The sequence below is a fragment of the Lagopus muta genome, chromosome 5 (genome assembly GCF_023343835.1).
Source record: "Lagopus muta isolate bLagMut1 chromosome 5, bLagMut1 primary, whole genome shotgun sequence".
NCBI classification, from domain to species: domain Eukaryota; kingdom Metazoa; phylum Chordata; class Aves; order Galliformes; family Phasianidae; genus Lagopus; species Lagopus muta.
In genome coordinates this window covers 24,988,152-25,009,469 of record NC_064437.1, presented here as the reverse complement: position 1 = coordinate 25,009,469, position 21,318 = coordinate 24,988,152, and the positions used below count along the sequence as shown (strand labels likewise).

At 47.5% G+C, this 21,318-nt stretch overlaps 1 protein-coding gene across 13 annotated transcripts in view; it reads left to right on the top strand.

Moving 5' to 3' along the window:
* Window positions 1–18,805, top strand: part of CEP350 (centrosomal protein 350) — a 74,520-nt gene extending 55,715 nt beyond the window's left edge. For 8 of the 13 annotated variants that reach the window (XM_048943766.1, XM_048943767.1, XM_048943768.1 and 5 more), the window contains 2 exons: window positions 13,438–13,566; window positions 15,846–17,383. In XM_048943766.1, coding sequence (XP_048799723.1) covers window positions 13,438–13,566; window positions 15,846–15,932 — 216 coding nt within the window. In that variant the 3' untranslated portion in view covers window positions 15,933–17,383. Of the gene's footprint in view, window positions 1–1,800; window positions 2,358–13,437; window positions 17,384–18,784 lie in introns of those variants that run through there. The other 5 variants (XM_048943777.1, XM_048943773.1, XM_048943771.1 and 2 more) reach the window with 3 other exon arrangements.
* The last annotated feature ends 2,513 nt before the right edge of the window (window positions 18,806–21,318 follow it).

Genomic DNA, 21,318 nt, shown 5'->3' with positions numbered 1-21,318 from the left:
CAGATTTGATCATACTATTTATGGAATGCAGAGTATGCAAGAGATCTTGATAGGTGTTTAATTTTAGAGAGCACAGTGTTGTCAAAACAAAGTAAACCAAAAATCAAGTCTGTTACCAGTGAAGTGAGGAGACTTGAATGAATTCAGTTCAGGTTTACTGGATTTGGCTGGAGGATAGATTTGCGCACTGACAGAGGTTTAAGGCGTGAATTTGCATTGGAATAGTTGACTGAAAGGAGAGCAAACTTTTTCTTTGGGAAGGAGATATGGTTTTTTTTGTGTTGGTTTTTTTTCCAGTTTTAAATGTTTTTATTTTGAAGTCATGTTGTTTTTATTGGAGGCAGAGATACTGAGATCATAATAGACATGATTGCTAACCAGATTGAGCAGAAAGGCAGCAAAAATCTTTAGGTTAGAAGAAAGATTTCCGTGAGATGGTGTGGGACATGATGCTTCCTTCGTACAGGACAACCAACCTGCCAGGTGGTACCCAAAGCTAAGCACTTCCTCAAAGCTAAGCAATGAACATGAGTTCTGCTCCTGTACCACTTGACATAACTGATGAATGCATCTGCAACTGGGCAGAGACTTAGAAACAAAGTGTTAAAACTGTGTAAGATGGAGTATATCTGGTGTGTACTAGTTTTGGAAGGTTACTTGTTGGCTTGTATTGCAGGATGATTAACATCTTTATTGGCTGTAATGATGGTGAAGGTTCTACTTGGGAATATGAGTTGTCATTAACATCATGCTTCACTTAATTATACCTGAAATTGATTCCACACACGTGCACACATAAGTAACTTCAGGTCATGGGTAGTGTGGTCTTTTAATTGCCCATCAGTGGAAGGTTTCCAAAGCAGGCTTTTTCTATAGGGAGAATGTGGAATGTATGTAAATAAAACGTTTAGGTGTAGGACCTGCATATCCTAGTACTCTTGATTCTGACTTATAGAAGCTGTTCATAGTGTGTACAAAAAAGTCCTATGCTTAGATCCAGGGAAGAGTTAATAGTTCAACCATCATGCTTGTGTACAGATTTAAGACATGCTCCTAATTTCTTTGAGTCACACCTGGAAAGAAAGTTTCCTAAGTGGGAAAAATCCTTCCAGTTGAAGGCATCCAAAGTACTTTAGGTGGGATAAGTTGGAAGTTTGGACAGTCTGGTGTGTGAATTACATGTGTGATGTCTGTGGCCCAGACATCAGAGATTAATAGCACTCTGGCAGTTTTGGCTTAATAAATAATCTGTTTAATTTTATTTTGTTCTCACAAGTGCATGGTAATAAAATTTTAGCAGAAAGCTGGGAGTAACTGAAGATTGCAGCTTGCCATGCTTTAGGATTAAGGCAGCCTCAGGGGCATTGCTACCAAAGCCATACTGTAATGCTGCTGCTATCAGAGAATCTTGTCACTGAAAACCTAAGGACACAGTATTTGGTTTCTTTTATTCTGTTTTATTAATATTTCTATAAAATATGAACTACTTGAATAGCTTTCCTCTGTCCCCTAGTCAGCCTTCAACTTGTGCTTAAGGTCATGAATTCTGTGGTAACACAAATGCGAGGCCATAACTGGATATACAGGTCTGTAAAAGGTCTGCAGCCTGTCTGCTAGTAACTCAGTGCAGCTCTGAGCAGAGGATCCAGTTGTGGAGTTTCACACGCATTGTTTGAAATGTATTCAAATAGTACAACACAGTGATTTTCTGAAAAAGAAATCAAGATTTTTGGTAGGCTTAAGTATAGTAGAAACTTCTTTAGAAATGACAGCTGAAAATGCTTTCTTTGTTAAATTTAGGAGACCTGCATCCCTTTCAGTGTGCAGAATCTGCCACGTGATTGCCTGTAAGAGCTGACTGATTCTCCGTGTTCTTTTGCTGCTTATTAAGACAAAGATTATTAAAAATAAAAGGTGTTCTTCTTTTCAAAGAAAACGTAAACTTTATTTGTCTTCTATTACTTGCATTTAAACTTTGAGCACAAGTCCTTCCCAGTTTCTTCTTTCAACTAAAAGTAATTTTCAGAGGAAAACAGCTTTTTACAGTTCTTACTGAGACAAGTACGTATTTGAGTGACTGAGAGGAGTGAATGCATCTGATGGCCAGTATGGACACACAGCCAACTGCCCCAGGAGCACAGCACAATTAATGCAGGGGTTTTGGTTCTGAGGAAGAAGAGTTTGTTGCACACCAGTTTCTCCACTACAGCAGCAAAGGCTGTCAAGTAGCTGTCTGCCATCACAGGTGGCTCTAAAACCTAAAGCCAGGTCTGTTTGCTGAACAGCCTTTTGCTTTTTCTGAAGACACTGAGCAAGCACCAGGCTATTTTGCCTGGTTTAATCTCTCCCTGGTTATTCTTGGAGGTGTCCCTGGTTTATCACACTGAACCCATTTCCTGATAATGCCTGGCTCCAGCAAAGTTCAGCCCTGTGGTAGTGGCACAGCAGTTTGAAAGGCACATGTTCTGGATGGGCCCTGGGAAGCAGGGTGGATCAGCCACTGCGCAGCCAAGAATCGAGGGGAGAACTGGATAGATCAGCAACTTCCACCAGCAACTGCATCCCACTTTCATCTGCCATTTCCCACAGCAAAATAGTTATCAGTTCTTTCTGCCACCAACAAAAGCCACTGTGCTTTTCTCCTTTTTTGCAGCATTAACTTTGATCAGGCTGGCAGATCTTTAAGGAGTCTGTATTTAGAGCGCAAAAGCTCTCCATTACCATGTGTAGCAAGTCAGGAAGGGAAGGCAGAAGACCGGCATGGTTGAGCTGGGACCTGCTGGTCAAGCTGAAGAGCAAGAAGAAAATGCATAGGCAGTGGAAACAGGAATAGGCACCATGGGAAGACTGTAAGGAAGCTGCTAGGCTGTGTAGGGTCGGGGTCAGGAAAGCCAAGGCCCAGCTTAAACTGAACTTGGATGGAGATGCCAGAAAGAACAAGAAAGGCTTCTACAGGTGCCTCAGCCAGAAAAAGGAAAGTTCAAGAGGGAATATCCCCCATAGTGAGTGACATGGGCAAGCTGGTAACATCAGACGAGGAGAAGGCTGAAGTACTTAAGTTTTCTTTTTTTTATCTTCCCTGATAACTGCTTGCCACACATCCCTCAAAAGTTTGGTTTGGTAGGAGGGGATCGGGGAAGCAACATCCCTCCCACTGTAAGCGAAGATCAGGTTTGTGACCCCCTGAGGAACCTGAACACCCACACATCTATGGGTCCCGATGAGATGCAGCCCAGAGTCCTAAGGGAATTGGCTGATGTAGTCACCATGCCTCTTTCAGTGATATCTGAAAAGTGGTAGCCATCAGGTGAAGTCCCTGGTGAGTGGAAAAAAGGTAACATCACACCCATTTTCAAGAAGGATAAAAAAGAATACTCCGGGAACTGCCAACCTGTCAGTCTAACCTCTGTGCCAGGGAAAACAGTGGAACAGATCCTCCTGGAAGCTATGCTAAGGCACATGGAAGCAGGAAGGTGACGGGAGAAGCAGCATGGCTTCACCAAGGGCAAATCCTGCTTGGTGTCACTGCATCAGTGGACAAGGGAAGAGCCATGGATATCATCTATATCCATGAGCAGTGTCCCCCAGGGGTCAGTGCTGGGCTGACACTATTTAGTATCTCCATCAGTGACAAGGACAGTGGAGTGAAGTGCACCCTCAGCAAGTTTGCTGGTGACACCAAGCTATGGGGGGGATGCCATCCAGAGGGACCTTGATAGGCTAAGCAGTGGGTCCAGGAGAACCTCATGAGGTTCAACAAATCCAAGTGCAAGGTCTTGCACCTGGGTGGAGGTGCAACCCTCACTACCAATACAAACGGGGATGAAAGGATTGAGCACAGCCCTGCTGAAAAAGGCCTGGAGGGTACTGGTAGATGGCAAGGTGGACATGAGCCAGCAGTGTGCCCTTGCAGCCCAGAAAGCCAACCATATCCTGGGCTGCATCAAAAGAAGCGTGGCCAGCAGGGCAAGGGAGGTGATCCTGCCCATCTACTCTGTGCTGGTGAAGCCTCACCTGGAGTACTGACTGCATTCAGATGTGGAGTCCTCAGTACAGGAGAAACACCAGGCTGCTGGAGAAAGACCACAAAAATGATCCGCAGGATGGAACACCTCTCCTATGACAACAGGCTGAGAGAGCTGGGACTGTTCAGCATGGAGAAGAGAAGGCTGCAAGGTGATCTGATAGCGTATCTAAAGGGGAGCTACTGGAAAGAAGGCTTTAGCAGGGTCTGTGGTGATAGAGCACGGGGAAATGGTTTCAAGCTCAAAGAGATTAAGGTTGGATGTAAGAAAAAAAAATTTTATAGTGACAGGCACTGGAACAGGTTGCCCAGAAATGTGGTTGGTGCCCCATCCCTGGAGACTTTCAAGGCCAGGCTGGATCAGGCCCTGGGCAACCTGATGGAGCTGTGGTGTCCCTGTTCATTGCAGGGGAGTTGGATTAAATGGTCCCCATGGGTCTGTTCCAACTCCAAAGATTTTATGATTCGATCTATCTCCAGAATTTGTAATAGCATTTGTTACAAGCATTTTCTGGTCTGCAGGACAGTTGCTCAGCTATTAACATTTACAGTGAACCTTCACTTTCAGTGAACAAGCACAGGAACTTCACTTTTATGAAAAATGACTTAGTTTCAAATCAAGTTAAGGAATGTTTAGATGTTTGGTTATTTTTCTTCTCGTGTCCCTTTCATATTGCCAGCTTTGTCTTGTGTATTCTATCTGTGATCCATGGGAGAATCTTAAATGTGTACCTAGGCAGAAGTGCCACGTTTGGGTGTGCATCAGTACTTCCTACACCTTTCAAAACCTTTTTTAGTACATAGTACATAGTGAGAACCCTCAGTCCTCTTTGTTTAAGTTCAGGTGCTAACAATAGGCTGTTTTCACTCCTCTTTTTCCACTTGGGTCTTCAGCCAAAACTCTCTGCCAGTTTGTTTGCACAGGGCTAGAACAGACTCTGCTGTTGCTTTTCCCAAGCTGACCTGCCACCTCTTTTCTTTTATCCTGAATTTGAGAAAGTAAAGCTCACATGATACTGCCAAACCAACATGTTCAGTTTATGAACCCTGTCAAGAGAGTGCAGAAAAGTACTTGATCTTCTGGCCCAACCACTCAAGGGTTTCTGTCCATGAGATTTTAAACTCTGCAAAAAAGCCAAGCTGTTCCTATCCAGCTGCCTTTATCAGAGAAAGCCCACTTTTGTGATGCAGGAGGGAAGTTCTACTGTAAGAAGAGAATCACAGCCTGCTCTTGTGTATAGCTGTGCATCTTATTTCTGAGCACTGAGAGCACAGTGCTGTGAGAATGCACCTGCCTGCCATTCTCATGTGGGCATTCTTCCAAGGCAGTATTTCTGAGTCTCTGTTATTTCTAGGCTTCTAAATAATCTTTTAAAATGTTGTTTACTTTGCAAATATTAATGCAAATATTATTTTGCATGAGAATCTCTAGAAATCAAAGCTTATCGCCTAAAGTTTCCATCAGATTTCATTCTTCTCAGTGTTGTTTTTGGATACCATGACATTTATTAGCTGGCCAGGAGGATCACAGGCCCCTGCACAAGTTAGAATGGGTCTGTAGGAGAGCCATGAGGATGATAAGGGGCTGGAGCACCTCTTCCACGAAGGAAGGCTGAAAGAGCTGTGCTTGTTCAGCCTGGAGATGACAGGGCTCCGGGGAGACCTCATTGCAGCCTTTCAGAACTTGATGGGAGCTTATAAGCAGGAGGGGACTGACTTTGTATGTGTCAACGGTTTGTGGGCTGGTTCGGCCCGGTTCTGTGACCAGCGGGGCAGAGGGATCTGTGGATCTGCGCCTCCGCAAAAGGGAAACAGGGGACCCCAAAATACTTGAAAGCAATGGCAATAATCTGAGGTGGAACAAATGATTTACTAAATATAGTATTAGCAAAATACAATGAGAGAGGGAGAGGGAGAGAGAGAGAGAGAGAGAGGGAGAGAGAAAGAGTCTGTTGAATGGTAGATAGACCTCACCACAATGCTGAGGTGAGACGTGCAGTCCAGTTGAGTGACTGAAGAAAAGCAGACAGTGAAGAGCAGGTGAAGAAGAAGAACTCAGGTGACCTCGCACAGAGTTGTATCTCCTTGCTGACCGCAGAGCCTCCTGGGGAAATGTAGTTCTTCTCCGTCGGACGAACATTCAGCAGAAGTCAACCCCCCCCCCCCCCCCAATTGCATTACATGATGTTATGGTGTGGAATACTGATAGCCAAAAATCATAAAACCATGACATTCCACCCCTTATTCTACATCACTACATCATGCTTAACACATGGGATTACAGACTGCACTCCCCTAACATCAAATTCCCTTGTGGTACACACTGAACATCCCCGTTTTTCTGCATCACCTACCAGGTGGACCCAGGTCCCTGGGCAAAAACAGTTCCACGAAGAAGTTTGCCCTTCCCAGAAGCTGGAAAAACCCAAACTGCTTTTCCCAACAGGCTCTTTACATGTGCTACAGGGACCTTATCTCCCTCTACAATATGTAGAGAGCTGGATTGGGTAGGACCGTCTCAACTGATTGATCCTCTGGCGTTGACCAGCCAGGTGGCTTCTGCCAAATACTTCTCCCAGTGTTTAAATGTTCCACCACCCATTGCTTTTAACATGGTTTTTAACAACCAGTTGTAGCGTTCGATCTTACCAGAGGCTGGTGCATGGTAGGGGATATGATAAATCCACTCGATGCCGTGTTCTCTGGCCCAAGTATCCACAAGTGAATTATTAAAACGAGTCCCATTATCTCACTCAATTCTTTCCGGGGTGCCATGTCGCCACAGGATTTGCCTCTCCAGACCTAATATGGTGTTTCAGGCGGTAGCATGGGGTACTACGTATGTTTCAAGCCACCCGGTGGTTGCCTCCACCATGGTGAGCACATAGCACTTACCATTGCGAGATCATGGCAAGGTGATATAATCAACCTGCCATGCCTCCCCATATTTGCACTTTTGCTATTGCCCTTCCCCCCAAAGAGGTTTCATCCTCTTAGCTTGTTTAATTGTGGCACATGTGTCACAGTCATGAATGATTTGTGCAATAGTATCCATACTTAAATCCACCCCTCGGTCTCTGGCCCACTTATATGTTGTGTCTCTCCCTTGATGGCCTGAGGTCTCATGGGCCCACCGAGCTAAAAATAACTCACCCTTGTTCTGCCAGTCCAGGTCTATTTGAGCCACCTCAATTCTGGCAGCTTGGTCTACTTGATGGTTATTTCGCTGATCTTCTGTAGCTCTACTCTTGGGCACATGAGCATCTACATGGCGCACCTTTACAATCATATTCTTTATTCGGGCAGCAATGTCTTTCCACAGTTCAGCAGCCCAAATAGGTTTACCCCTTCTTTGCCAATTATTTTGCTCCCACTGCTGTAACCACCCCCATAAGGCATTTGCTACTATCCATGAGTCAGTGTACAGATAGAGCACTGGCCACCTCTCCCGTTCAGCAACATCTAAGGCCAGTTGGACAGCCTTTACCTCTGCAAATTGGCTTGATTCGCCTTTCCCTTCAGTGGCCTCTGCAACTTGTCGTGTGGGGCTCCACACAGCAGATCTCCATCTGGGATGCTTCCCCACAATACAACACGGTCCATCTGTGAACAGGGCATATTTCTTTTCATTCTCTGGTAGTTCATTGTATGGTGGGGCTTCTTTAGCACAAGATACCTCTCCTGCTGGTGATGTTCCAAACTTTTTACCTTCAGGCCAGTCGATGATGACTTCTAGGATTCCTGGACGGCTGAGGTTCCCCATCTGCGCTTGCTGCGTAATCAACGCAACCCACTTACTCCAAGTGGCATCAGTAGCATGATGGGTGGAGGGAACCTTTCCCTTGAACATCCAGTTCAACACTGGCAGTCGAGGTGCCAGAAGGAGCTGTGTTTCAGTACCGACTACTTCGGAAGCAGCCCGAACCCCCTCATATGCAGCTAAGATCTCCTTCTCAGTTGGAGTGTAGCCCTCCTCCAACCCCCTGTAGGCTGGACTCCAGAATCCCAGGGGTCGGCCTCAGGTCTCTCCTAAGGCTCTTTGCCACAAACTCCAAGTGGGGCCTTTCTCTCCAGCAGCAGTGTAGAGGATGTTCTTCACATCCTGTCCCATCCGTACTGGCCCCAGGGCCACAGCACAGGCTATCTCTTGTTTAATCTGCTCAAAAGCCTGCTGCTGCTCAGGACCCCACACAAAATCATTCTTCTTCCGCGTCACCTGATAAAGTGGGCTTACAATGAGGCTGTAGTTTGGAACATGCATTCTCCAAAAACCCAGTACACCCAGAAATGATTGTGTCTCTTTCTTATTAGTGGGGGGAGACATGGCAGTGATTTTGTTGACCACATCTGTCGGGATGTGACGACGGCCATCTTGCCACTTTATGCCTAGGAACTGAATTTCCTGGGCAGGTCCTTTCACTTTGCTTCGCTTAATAGCGAAACCAGCACAGAGAAGGATCTGGATTATTTGCTCTCCTTTCTCAAAAACTTCCTTTGCTGTGTTGCTCCACACAATGATGTCATCAATGTACTGCAGGTGCTCAGGAACACCTCCCTGTTCCAGTGCAGCTTGGATCAACCCATGGCAAATGGTTGGGCTATGTTTCCACCCCTGGGGCAAACGGTTCCAGGTATACTGAACGCCCCTCCAGGTGAAAGCAAACTGTGGTCTAGATTCTTTGGCCAGAGGAATGGAGAAAAAGGCGTTAGCAGTGTCAATGGTGGCATACCACTTGGCTGCTTTTGACTCCAGTTCATACTGGAGTTCTAACATGTCCGGCACAGCAGCACTCAGTGGGGGTGTGACTTCATTCAGGCCACGGTAGTCCACCGTCAGCCTCCATTCTCCACTGGCTTTACGCACTGGCCATATGGGACTGTTAAAAGGTGAGTGAGTTTTGCTGATCACTCCCTGATTCTCTAGTTGACGAATTAACTTATGAATGGGGAGCAAGGAATCCCTGTTGGTGCGGTACTGCCGCCTGTGCACCATTTTTGTGGCTATCGGTACATGTTGCTCTTCCACTCGTAGCAACCCCACACCAGACAGATCTTCTGACAGGCCAGGCAAAACAGACAACTGCTTAACACCTTCTGTGTCTACAGCAGCTATTCCAAAGGCCCATCGATACCCTTTGGGATCCTTAAAATATCCCCTTCTGAGGTAATCAATACCAAGTATACATGGAGCCCCTGGGCCAGTCACAATAGGGTGCTTTTGCCAGTCTTTACCAGTGAGGCTGATTTTGGCCTCCAACACAGTCAGCTCTTGGGAACCCCCAGTCACCCCATGAATATAAATTGATTTTGTCCCTTGGTGACTCGAGGGCATTAGGGTGCACTGTGCACCAGTATCCACCAGGGCCTTATATTTCCGTGATTCTGATGTGCCAGGCCATCGAATCCACACAGTCCAATAAACTCTATTATCCCTTTTTCCCCCTTGGCTGGGGGCAGGGCCCCTCTATTTGTTACCTCTGTTGCCTTCAGCAACTGGAGCAATCACCTTTTTGGAGAAGTTCACCTTGGTGGTTGATTTGCCTTGTAATTCTTTTACCCGTGCTTGAAGTGCTGGAGTAGGTTGCTTATGCCACTTCTTCGTATCTTCTCCATGGTCACGTAGGTAATGCCACAAGGTGAAACGTGACGTTGTCTTACTGTTGTCACTTGTTTGAGCAGGAGGACGTCTTCTTTTGATAGCTGAGACATTGGATGACACTGGCTGGGAGGAAATCAAGTTGATCAGCCCCTCAAGTAGGCTGTCTTGGGAATTCTGTTCCTCATTGGATGTAGCTGTTACCACCATGGATTCATCAGCATCAGGCACGATTGATAGTTTGTCTATGATATCTTCTTATTTGTTCTCCATTCTGTCCAGCTTTTCAGCTACTTTTTCAATGGCTGAAACACGAGCTCGTAGAGGGCTTAAATGTAACTCAAAGTCTTGAAGTTTATTAACCAACTCATTTATAAGGGGTCTTCTTTCCCCTCTGCCATACATAGCTGCAAATGTACCGGCGTACCTCTCTGGTGCAGTCTTTGTGAATGTATGCCACATGTTTGGTGTACACCTGGCTCTCTCAGGATCATGCTCTTGGTCTGGCTCATCAGGAATGAAATCGGGGCTATGTAGTGTTTCCACCACAGCATATTCTCTCAAATAACGGGTGCCTTCTTCCATATCAGCCCACTTCTTCTTCTCAGGCATCAGATCGTCTTTGAAGGGGTATCTTTCTTTTACAGCTAACAACATCCTCTTCCAGAGGGTGAAGGCCTGGTTCTGGCATGTACCAATACCTCTGTCAATGGCTGAGTCCCTAGCAGTGCCACCCAGTTGGCGAGCTTCTCTACTATCCAGCCACACACTGGTGGCCCCATTGTCCCAGCATCGAAGTAACCAAGTAGCAATAGGCTCATTTGGGTGACATGAGAAGTCTTTTTTCAGACTTCGAATTTCATTCATTTTCAGAGATCGATCAACAAAGGTAACGATATCTTGCTCACCTCTTCCTCTTCCAGGACTTCTTGCCCTCATAGGCGTTGGTGACATGACAGTACGTGGTCTGATAGTGAGAGGACGAAGGGGAGTTAATTTAGACTGAAAGAGGGAAAATTTAGGTCAGATGTTTTGAAAAAAATTCTTTTCTTAGACATGGTGAGGTGCTGGCACTGCTGCCCAGAGCTGTGGGTGCCCCATCGCTGGAGGGCCCTGGGCAGCCTGAGCTGCTGGGAGGCAGCCAACCCTCACTAGGGGGTGGGGCTGGGGGAGCTTTGAGTCCCTTCCAACCCATTCTATGAAAATGTCTCCGTTGCCTAGAAGCAGTTTGCGATAAATGGATCAACAAAGCAGTTGCAACTGCCTCGGCTCAGATGTCCTCAGCTGGAACTACAAAGCAGCATGGTAGGCTCCACACATGTTCTGAATAACTGTAAAGAAACTAGCCTGCAGCTGCACACTGCACCTTCCAAAAGTACGTTCAAGGAAGTCCTGCCGATACCGAAGGAAATTGTGCCCTGTGCCTCAGAGGAAGAAGGGCATGATAGAAATAAGAAAAAACAAATCACTTATACTGTTTTTCTTGATGTCTCCGATGCTGTTGAACATGCAGATTTTCTCTCCTTGTATCAGGTTAACTAGTCCTTCCCCAAGTACTTGTTTCTTTATCTTATGTATCGTTTTTTCCTCCTGTAATACCGTAAAAGCAGTGTTCCATCTCGTTGTTGTGGGTGAGGCAGAGTAAATAGCAGCTTACAGTGAGTCTGGATGTTGGGGTTTGCTTAAGAGCTAACAAAATTACAGCTTTTAACCTACCTAGTTGTTTTACTTGCTTCCAACCCCACGTTCGGTTCATGAGGTCTGGGCTTACCTTCCCAGCAGGGAGGCTGCTGCTGGCCTGGGGAAATCCAGCAGGGAGCTGTGTCTGCTGGCAGTGGGCAGCTGCTCCAGGTACCGGTCCTGGGGCAAGGTGTGCTGGCACTGGTCTCCACCCATCTCCTTCTCTTCCAGGATCTTCCTTCCAGCCAGGATCTTCACTGTCTCCTTTTTGAGTCCCCTGTTTTCTCTCCAAGACCACTTCTGCTTCTTGGAAACCCTTCTTTTTGGCACAGTCCTTTCTTTTCATGATCCCTATCTCCTCCCTTTCCTCATCTAAATGGTCTCTTTGCAGGCATGCAACACGTGACCAGCCTCCCAATTGGTGCTTGTCTTATGCCTTTTTATTAATGAGAGGGTATGGGACATTCCCCTTTTTTGTTTACTCAGGGCTTATCTGAATGTACAGCCAGCACATATGGGTTGCAGGCAGGAAGCTTCTGCTGGAGTCTTCAGATGTCCGTGTGGGGGTGGATGCCTGGAACAAACTTACACCCAGTTATCTGCCTCCTGTTAGCTTTCACAGTTTAAACTGTTTTTCACCTAGGACACACGTTCAAAGTTTGGTTGCCAGTATTGTTAACTTCTTCTTTACTAGCAAGAAGTAAAGTTAAGCCATTGCACTTAATCTCTGACAGCTGCGTGGAGTGCTTGCTGTGGTAGCACAGAGACTTGTAAGCACATGGTGTGGCTCTTGCAAAGCTGTTTGCAGGCTGAGATCCCTCCCCACGCTCTCTTAGGAGAAGGAGAAAAGAGCTGTCAGGCTGAAAGCCCATGTGTGAGGCCTTACAAACAGCTAAAAACCATGACAGCAATGCACGTTTCCTAGGGTTCCCAGTGCAGCCTGTTCTTGTGCTGTTTGGGTTATTGAGTTATCACTGTGCTACGGCAGCTGCCACTGTCAGGACAGATGAGTTTCTGTGCAGTTTCGTTTCGGATGAAAGGGAGGAAGTGTTGGGGCTATAGTTCTTGTACTGTTTGAAATAACAGCACATTATTACATACTGATGCTGGATTAGTGGGCTTTCAGTATGCTTTGACATTCTTTCAGCAGCACTTAGATGCCTGGCTAACTTTAAGTGGCTAGCAAAAGCACATTTGGAGTTCAGAGCTTAGGGTGTGTGGTCAGAGGAGCTCTGTGCTGAAGCTGAGCAGAGGAAGAGCTTTAATCAGATGTGGCATTTTAAATGAGCAATGTTTGTATCCACTCTTCTTTTGAGAACGTTTGAACTTTGTTGGGATGCATCTGTAACGCTAACATAGTCACTAATACACATGTTTGATAAGCTTAGTTGGAGCTGGGCAATTTGGAGAGATTGCTGATCAGGCTTCATCATATACCTCTGTTACTAAAACACCTCTTTGCCAGCAAACAGTGGGCAGCAGTTTAAAAGGACATAAATAGCCATTGAGTTATTCTTTGGGCTGAAGTAGTACGAAATTCAGTTTGTACTAATGATGACAAAGCAAATGAAGCATGGCGTTGTCTGTGCAAATGAGTTTAATTCTACCATACAACACATGCCAGTGTTTTGTCTTCCCATGTAGAAGAATTGGAGAAAAGTTAGTAAATTCCTTCAGGTTTTCTAATTCTTATTCGAATAATCTGAACTGTAGTAAAGTCTTTTATCCTCCCCTTTTGGAGCTCTTTGCATGATTCTGTACCAGCTTAAGCTGCATGAAATCAGCGTCTTACAAATAGGCAATTAGGGACTTTTTAATGCAGCCTGTGCTATTGGGCTCAAATATCCCATTAGCTGAGTTCTTTCAAGTGAAAAACTTGGTCAGGAATACAGAAAGCTTTGAAGCAAACTGTGGTGGAAGGTGGATAATGTTCATACAATGGAATAGCCTGGCTCAAATAGAGCTATGTCCGTTGTGCTATTCCAAGCATTCCTTGTAATGTCTTGCAAAGGCAGGTCTGTTGTTGGCAGATGGGAACTGTTTGTGATCTTTTTGGAACTTTGCAGGGGGTATTATCCTAGAGCAACAGACTTGTAATGCTTCCTTGTGTTTCCCTTTTTCCCTTTTATCCCCTTAGGTGCAGGAACTCCACGAGGAGGAAGCCCAGTGGGTGAATTACGATGAGGATGAACTGTGTGTAAAAATGCAGTTGGCAGATGGGATCTTTGAGACCTTGATCAGAGACACTGTTGAGGTACTGAGCCAGGTAAGTGCAAAACAGCAGAGATGGCTGCTTGTGTGAAGTGCCGAAAATAAACCTCTAGCTGCAAGCACTGAGGCACGGGCCTTTTGACTCCTGATGTACTCTCCACCCTGCAAGCATTGCTGCTGGACTTCCTCGTGTGGGTTTTAAAGTTGGCTCAGATGCGACTACAGGAACCTAAATTTGCATCCTCTGCCACAAGAGACCTTGCACTGGATTTGTTGTCTGGACAAGCTGGTCCCCCGCTGAGGCTGCGTTGTGGAGTGCTCAGACTGTGTGCCAACGCAGTTATGCCATGTAACTGTCAGCAGCTGTCTGTGCTCCTTGCCTGGGGCTTTGACTTTCAGCCCATGCCCTGAAAGGGCTGGGTTAAGTTGGGATATTGGTTATTTTGTTGGAATGGCTGTCAGTCATCAGTACGAGAGTTGTCTTAAAACGTGAGTAATTTGGAGAAGAAATGATTTGGTAATATTTTAGGTATAAATGATTTACTGTACTGAACAGTGTTAAAACCTTAACACCTCTTCTCCTGCAGCCCTAACAATGTGCATCAATTTCTTCTGCTCCAGAGCCCGGTTAATTCCCTTTCCTGTGAAGTTGTTTTTCATCTTTCTTCCTGTGGCGTGGTACCAGACATGGTGCCACTCTGTCCAGGGAAATCAGTTAATGTTGCTTTTTGCATTCAAGTAAAGAGTTCCTTCTGTTTTTCATATGTAACATGCTTCAGTCCAGAGGTGGAGCAAGATAGAAGAACATGAAAGAAGAGCCCATGGACAACTTTCCTCCAACCACGTAGCACTTCTTGACTTCCTGGAGCACCAGCTGCTCCTAGATAACAGATACTCAGGATTCTCTCAGGCACGGAACATGCAGGAGTAGCAAATGTTTCCTTGCAAAAATTTGGCCTTCACACCCTCAGCTTTCTCCCCTCTGGTCACCTAATATATAGGAGAAGCCATTACTTGAACAATTTAGAGAACAGAGTGTATTCACCAAAGAAAGCAGTGCTTGACCGACTGCATGTTTTGTGCTTGTGGGCTTTTTTTTTTTTTTTAATTTATTTTTAGGTAATTTATTAAGTGGGTTATAGGAGAGTGTCCTGTGCAGTTGGTTGTGCTATCTTATATTTTGAGACAGACAGATTTGAGAAAATGCCTGTTCTGGGAACTTCCGGGGTCTGCATTCTTTGCTCAAGTCCTCCAGCTTCTTGAGATGGATACAAGGAAGAACCAAACCTCAGTGACTAGGGGTGGACAACAAAGGCAGGACTAGGAATGGAGCTCCTCTGCATCCAGTTCAGAGACAAGGGGAGAGTTAAGGGGGCTGAGCTTGATGTGAAACTTCCCTGCTGCATCTGTTTCTTTTCTTTCCCAGACCTGCTATGTCACGGGCAGCCATTAGTACGTGTTTCATTCAGTGCTGGGTTGAACTGCAGTGTCTTTCTGCCAAGTTTTCTTTCCTAGTCTGCCCCTCCCACTCTGGTGTTTTTCTTGGATGGACGCAGACAATCTGGGGTTGAATGCTGATGCCTTAATAGTGGATGACACTGTTAACCTGGGACGAGATGCAGGGGAGAGTCAGATTCTCTGGGCAGCTGGAGTGCAGAGAGATGCTTTGAAGCACTTTAGGAGGTCCCGTAAGGATGCTGCTGCCCATGATAGGGATGGTGGGGGGGGGAGGAAGTACCTTTTTCTTTGATCTGCTTGGTCCTTGGGCTTCTGGGCTTTTACTGTGCAGACCTCTGCTCCTGCTCTGTTACGTTTTCTCTTTTCCGCTTTCTTTTTTTGAAAGCTGTCATTGGAATATTTGCATTTTGCACAACGACACGTGGCTGGTAATTCTTCAGGGACAGCACTGGGAAATGCTAGACTTACCAGAGGTCCAAGCAAACTCTCAGATGTAGTATTGCCAGCGCCTCGCTTGCGAGTTAATGGGGAGCCGTGTTCATGGAAGCTTAATAAGTGGAAGAACAGAGGAGCTAATGGCCTGTAGGAACAGCTCCAACGGGGCACATGCACATCTGTCCTGCAGCAGTTGCCTTCCTGGCTGGCTGAAAGTCAAATGGTCTTGGTGGAGCCACGTTCAGCCTTTTTTTTCCCTAAGTGACTCACTTGTCCATCTAAAGTGTCGTGATGCTGAACTGTGAAATTCTGGGCTGCTTAAAATAGAAGCAAACTGAAGCTGCTGCATTTAACCGGCATGGTGTCACTGATTGGGTCACTGCTGCAGATTCCCTTTCCTGGGTGTATCTTTTTCAATAGAGTCCATTGTTATTTTTATAGGTAGCAATTAGGAAGGGAAGGCAGAAACCCACAACACAGCTCTGTGGCTGGAGTATCAGAGACATGCAGCTGGCTTTTGTCCCCTGAGTACCATGACCAGTGCTGAGGAGGGTGCCAGGCATCAGAAGGCTCTCCAGCTGTCCTCTGGGGCTTCTCTGGAATATCCAGCAGCAGGAGAAGGTTGTGCAGCTCACCTGCCAGGGACCTTTGGAGGTCGTATGCCTGCTGTCTGACTGCTATGGATCAGCAGTAGATCAGTGCCCTCACCAGAAGTAGTGAGTAGCTGTCTTTACAGCTGTTTGGACGGAAGTGAACTCTGTATAAACAACGGCTTTATTCCTGTGCACACATCACCTTTTCTTTTTGGTAACCATCCTTGACAGGAGCAAGCCGAAGAAGACTTGAACATAAGTAATTTATCTTCTCAGTACCTCACGTGTGTTGAGCTTCTTCTAGTTGAGAGTGTGCTCAATACCTCGGGTGTGTTGAGTTCCTTTTGGACCGGTGATGACGGTGACGAAGCGATGGTCTGCCTGGGTCGTGTCTGATAACAGGTATGGGGGAGCCTGGAGTCTTAGGAGCAGAGGCTGAGTTCTGTACGTCTTTCCCCTCCCAAACTTCCTACTTAGAAGAACAAGATGATACTGCTGGGTCTCGGCTATCATAGCACAGCCACATTAGGAGCTTCAGGGCTGAGAGGTTCTCCTGTAAGCTCCTGCAGGCAGCGGCTGCTGGCACTGGGGGACGTAGTTCCCTTTTGGAAAGGATCTCTGCGCCGTTTGGAAAGCCCAGCTGCCTTTTGGAAGGGGGAATGAGGGATTGGAAAATCCCATCTTGTTCACTTTCCTTTCTTGAAAAAGTGGCCTTAGCTTTTTGCAATACTTGAATAAGTGTGTAGCTGCAGAAGATCTTCAGTAGCACAGAGATAGAGACCTCTTAGGTGACTATTCTGCACGGAACTGAGTGCAGTTCTGACTTTCATATCCCTTTGCTACCTTCAGAACATTAGGAATACAGAGTACTTTTCAGCAGAGAAGCAGTTGGATCTTATAAGGCATTTAGTGCATCTGAAGTGTTTACAAACGGACTGAAATGGAGAAAAGCAAACTAGTGAACTTATTTGTAATTTAAACGCGAAATGCGAAAATATATACAGATGAAAGAGGAATACTGTAATTAACCTGCGTTTAATAGTTTGTTTCCTTGACTTTGCAGAGCCTTTTGATACACACTTGCAAAGCCGCCTTCTGGGAGGCTCTGTCTCCCCATGTACTGTGTTGTGGAGATACTCAAAGGAAACCTGTTTACTGTGTACATGTAAATAACCTGGTCACTTGGTTCTTGGGCCAGTTTCTGCAGACGTTCACATCCAGAGCAGTTTTGCACGGTAGACAGACCCAAGGATGCGGAGGCGTTTTTGTAATTAAGAGCTGTAAAATAACCAGGGTGCTCCCTGTGTACACCAGTGTAAATATCTTTGGTAACTGAAATGTACTTTAAGAGAACAAAATCTGTAAATAAACTGATTTATAAATTAATCTCATTTCCTGGTTCTTTCAGAAATGGAAGCTTCATAATTACCCAAATTGCTGCTGACTCTGAGGGTGTCCTGTGGATTTGTCCCTTGCCCGCTCCCCTTGCTGTCTGATGCTGTACTTGTGATGCCAATCACAGTCCACAAAATCCCATTAGAGTTGCCTTAATGATAATCACACGTTATTAGAATTTCCTTCTCGTTGGAGCTGACTGATGAAAGCGAAAACACAAAATATCATTGCGTCATCATTGCAGGAGGCACGCTCTGTGCCCTTGCCAGGAGAAACATTATTCCTTATGTTTATTGAAAACAGGTTATAAAGCTTAAAGTGTAAAAAAAACAAAAAACAAAAAACTCAAAACTGTTGGAATGAAATCCTCCAGACCCTAAGCTGTGTTTCACATGAATTGTTTCCTAACATTTTTCCAGCTCAGGAGCTCTGCTGCCACCAGTTCTGATCTCTGTAGATGAGCATTGCTCCTTGAAACCTTCATTTATTGGTGAAACCCTCCTTACCTGTGCGACCTGCTGTAGGGAACTGCTTTGGCAGGGGGGTTGGACTCGATGATCTCTGGAGGTCCCTTCCAACCCCTACAATTCTGTGATTCTGTGATTAATCTTTCCGATTTCCCCTCCCTTGGATTGCAAACTGTTTTCAGACCAGCAAGAGGAAATGCTTTGACAAGTGAGAGGTACCAGAGCTCTGCCAGGGGCTGGCTGACCGGCAGCCGTGCCAAACCACAGCCCTGTGATCATGAAGTGCAAGAGAGGAGCAGCGTGGCCACAGTGTGGGCTGTGAGAGGCAGAGTGCATTCGTCAAGCTTCCAAGTGCTTCCATTTCTGCTGCTGCTCCTGTAGCTCTGCTGTGTTTGGGGCTGTTTGCTAATGTAGCTGCCCAGGGCATGGCAGTGGGATGCCTGCTGCCCCAAGGCTGAACCAAAGCGGTGCACGCTCATTACTGAACAGCAGGAGAGCATCCGTGCTGCTGCTCTCCTCGCCCTGCAGTTATTCTGCTCCTTGATCTTGGATTTTTGGGTAGGGATTTGCTTGCAACCAGTAAGCTGCTGCTGCACTGCTGCTGCTGTCCCTGCCCAGGATGCTGGCAATCAGCTCCACGGAGGCACTTACTTCCTCATTGGCAATTCTATGTTGCTCCACTTTGGCATGGACTTTCTACCCGTGCATTTGCACAACTTTTCCTTTGCAAAGGCCACGACAGCACGTGGCCCCAGTACAACTCCCAGGTTGGGCAATGGCAGGCCGCCACCTTCCTAAAGGGAAGAGCTGGGCTGCTGGGTGCCTCCCTTCTCAGGAGGTGATGCTGGGAACGGGCAGCCAACCCAAAAGCAGGGGCTGGAACGGGGTGGGCTCTGAGGTTCCCTCCAACCTAACCGTTCAGCAGTTGTAGGACTCTGTGACCTACGTTGCTCTATGGAGGCGGTGGAGCCAGCCCACCCTTGGAGGTGAGCCCTCACACCGAAGGGTGGCTGCAGCCAGAGGAGTGCTCCGTTGTCATCTGTGTGGCATTCTGAGTTCCGTGCGCTGCAATTAAGCCAGCTGCCAAATGATGATGTGGCAGAGCTGGGCGGTGTGGCCTCCTCCGATCTGCGCCAGGACGCCGGGCAGGTGAGCTGGAGTGGAAAACATCTGCCCCGTGCATCCTGGGTTGTGGCAATGAGTTATAAGGAGGGACTTTGGGTAGAGCCGAGCTTTGTTTCCAGTCCTGACGTACCAGGTGCTGCCAGCGCCCTCTGAAAAGGGCAGCAAAAAGAGCAGGGATGAATCAGCAGAGGGCAAATAGCAGGCAGGGGCTGGGTCTGGTGCTCCGCAGACACCGAGTGCGTGAACATTCATCACATCCTGAGAATGCACCCCAGAATTTCTTGTTGTTATTACAGGTTGCTCGGGCTGGAAAGGTGGAAATCAACAAAATACAGCCGCTGGCTACTGGTGGTGGCCCACAGGGGTCTTCAAGGGCTGTGCCAGGTGAGTGGTGGGGTCGGTGATGGGCTCAATCCGAGTTCCCTGCATCCTGCAGTGGAACTTCTCCAGGCAGCCCTTCCAAGGCCGGCACAAGTGACGGCAATGCCAGCAGTCATGGTTGTGCCATGAGTGTTGCATCGGCTGAGTGTTTTTCTTGGAGTCAGTTCCTGGAATCCCAATTACGTAGGCATGTGTTCTTTAATTTTCAAGGAAGAAAGTCCGTTTTGGGATCTCCCTGTTCCCGGAAATTCAAAGCTAAAGGGAAGTGAAAAATTCCTGCATTGTCTTACCCCCAAGGTTTGAGCCATTGGACTTCCTCAGCCACGTTCATGCTTTTAAGAACAGACATCAACCTTTCCCTATATTCCAAAGCACGTTCAGGAGTCCTCTCTGGCAGTTTGAGACCTGAATACATAAAACCCATCTGGTCTTCCCTTGTCTGCTCTCCAGCCCCACACAAGGAGAATCAGAGCTCTGTGCCTCCAAGGACGGCCCATTTGGGCACATGGAACAAGTTCTGCAGGGCTCCAATGATTTCACTGAGGTGGTGGTTGCCTTTGAGGATCTCAGCCCACACCTCAAGGTGTGACTTGGAGGCGGTTGCCTTTGGCTGGGAAGGGAGATCTGGGAGCTGATGGGCTTAGTGAGCCCAAGGTACCGCTCAGCTGCCGCATGGCAGCAGTGGCAGCAGTCCTTGGCCCATGGCCTCATCTCCTCCCAAAGGTAAGGATGCTGAGTCGGGCGCTGAAGACCTTTGCTGAGAAATGGGTTCCCAAGCACAACATCAGAGCCTCCCACTGAACTCTATGGCTTTGGAGGTGGAACCAGTAGCAGGTAGTGCTGAGAGGGCGTTGCCAAAGCCATCTACCACTTCTCTATTTATTTTTTAATTCATCTCGGTTATCCTGACATCGATCTTCAAGCAGGATGTTTCAAAACCTCTGCTTTGCCTGCAAGGAAGAGCCAGTTCTTGCCAGCTTGCTGCAGAGATGAAAAGCCCAAGCTCTTGCTATGCAGTGAGAATAAAGGTAAAGAAGGAAAAATAAATCCCAAACGAGCAGCTCCCACAGCGGCTCCCCAGGAGCAGGAGCAGCCTGGGCCCGGGGCAATGAGCTGTGGCCTGGCTCACCCCAAAAGGAGTCAGGGCCCTGGGCTGTGGGCTCTCCCCTCTGCTTTGGAGCTGTTTTTCAGCTGAGAAAGGATTAAAGGAATTTGGGCTGCTTGGGAGGGAGGGGCGAGCTGGATGGGAGGATGCTGGCAATTAAGCATCAAGCACCTCTCCTTCAGCACGATAACCCCATCGCACTGATGAGCCCTGAGAGGGAGGGATGTGGCCCAGGGTGAAATAACGGTGATCAGCAGGACAGAGATGGGGTGGGATTTTGGTCTTATGGCTGGACGATGGAGAGCCTTGTGCTCTTCACCAAGGCCCCTGTGTTCCCTGGCCGGGGCAAGGCCTGGCTCTGGCAGGCTCGTTTTTCTAGCAGGGCAAGTTCTCCTCTAACACCTAGGTGGGGCCGGCAGCTAATGGCCTTTCTGGGGCCGCAGCCAGCACCCAGCCCTGGGGAGCGATGGGCACCCCGACGGCAGGGCTGGGAAAGGCTCTGCGCAGGCCCAGCCATGGTGTGGGGCCACGTCCAGCCTGGGGCCCTGTGCAACGGGCACCTTCCAGCAGAGTGGGTGTGCGCCGAGAGCCCCGTGTGGGGCAGAGCCGCCCCACGTTGGGTGGAGGAGCCACATCTGGAGCCTCCGTGGTGTTGAATGTAGGCATCACTCCTTGCAGGCGGCCACCAGCCCTGCGTGCCCCGCCACGTGCTGGGGTAGCCATGGGTGGGGGACCCCTGCAGATGCCACGCGGCTGACATCAGGGTGCCCGTGCAGGGCAATGCCGTCAGCAGGCGGCTTCCCTCGAGGAATTTCCCTAATGGCTGCCACGCCGCAGGCTTTGGGGCT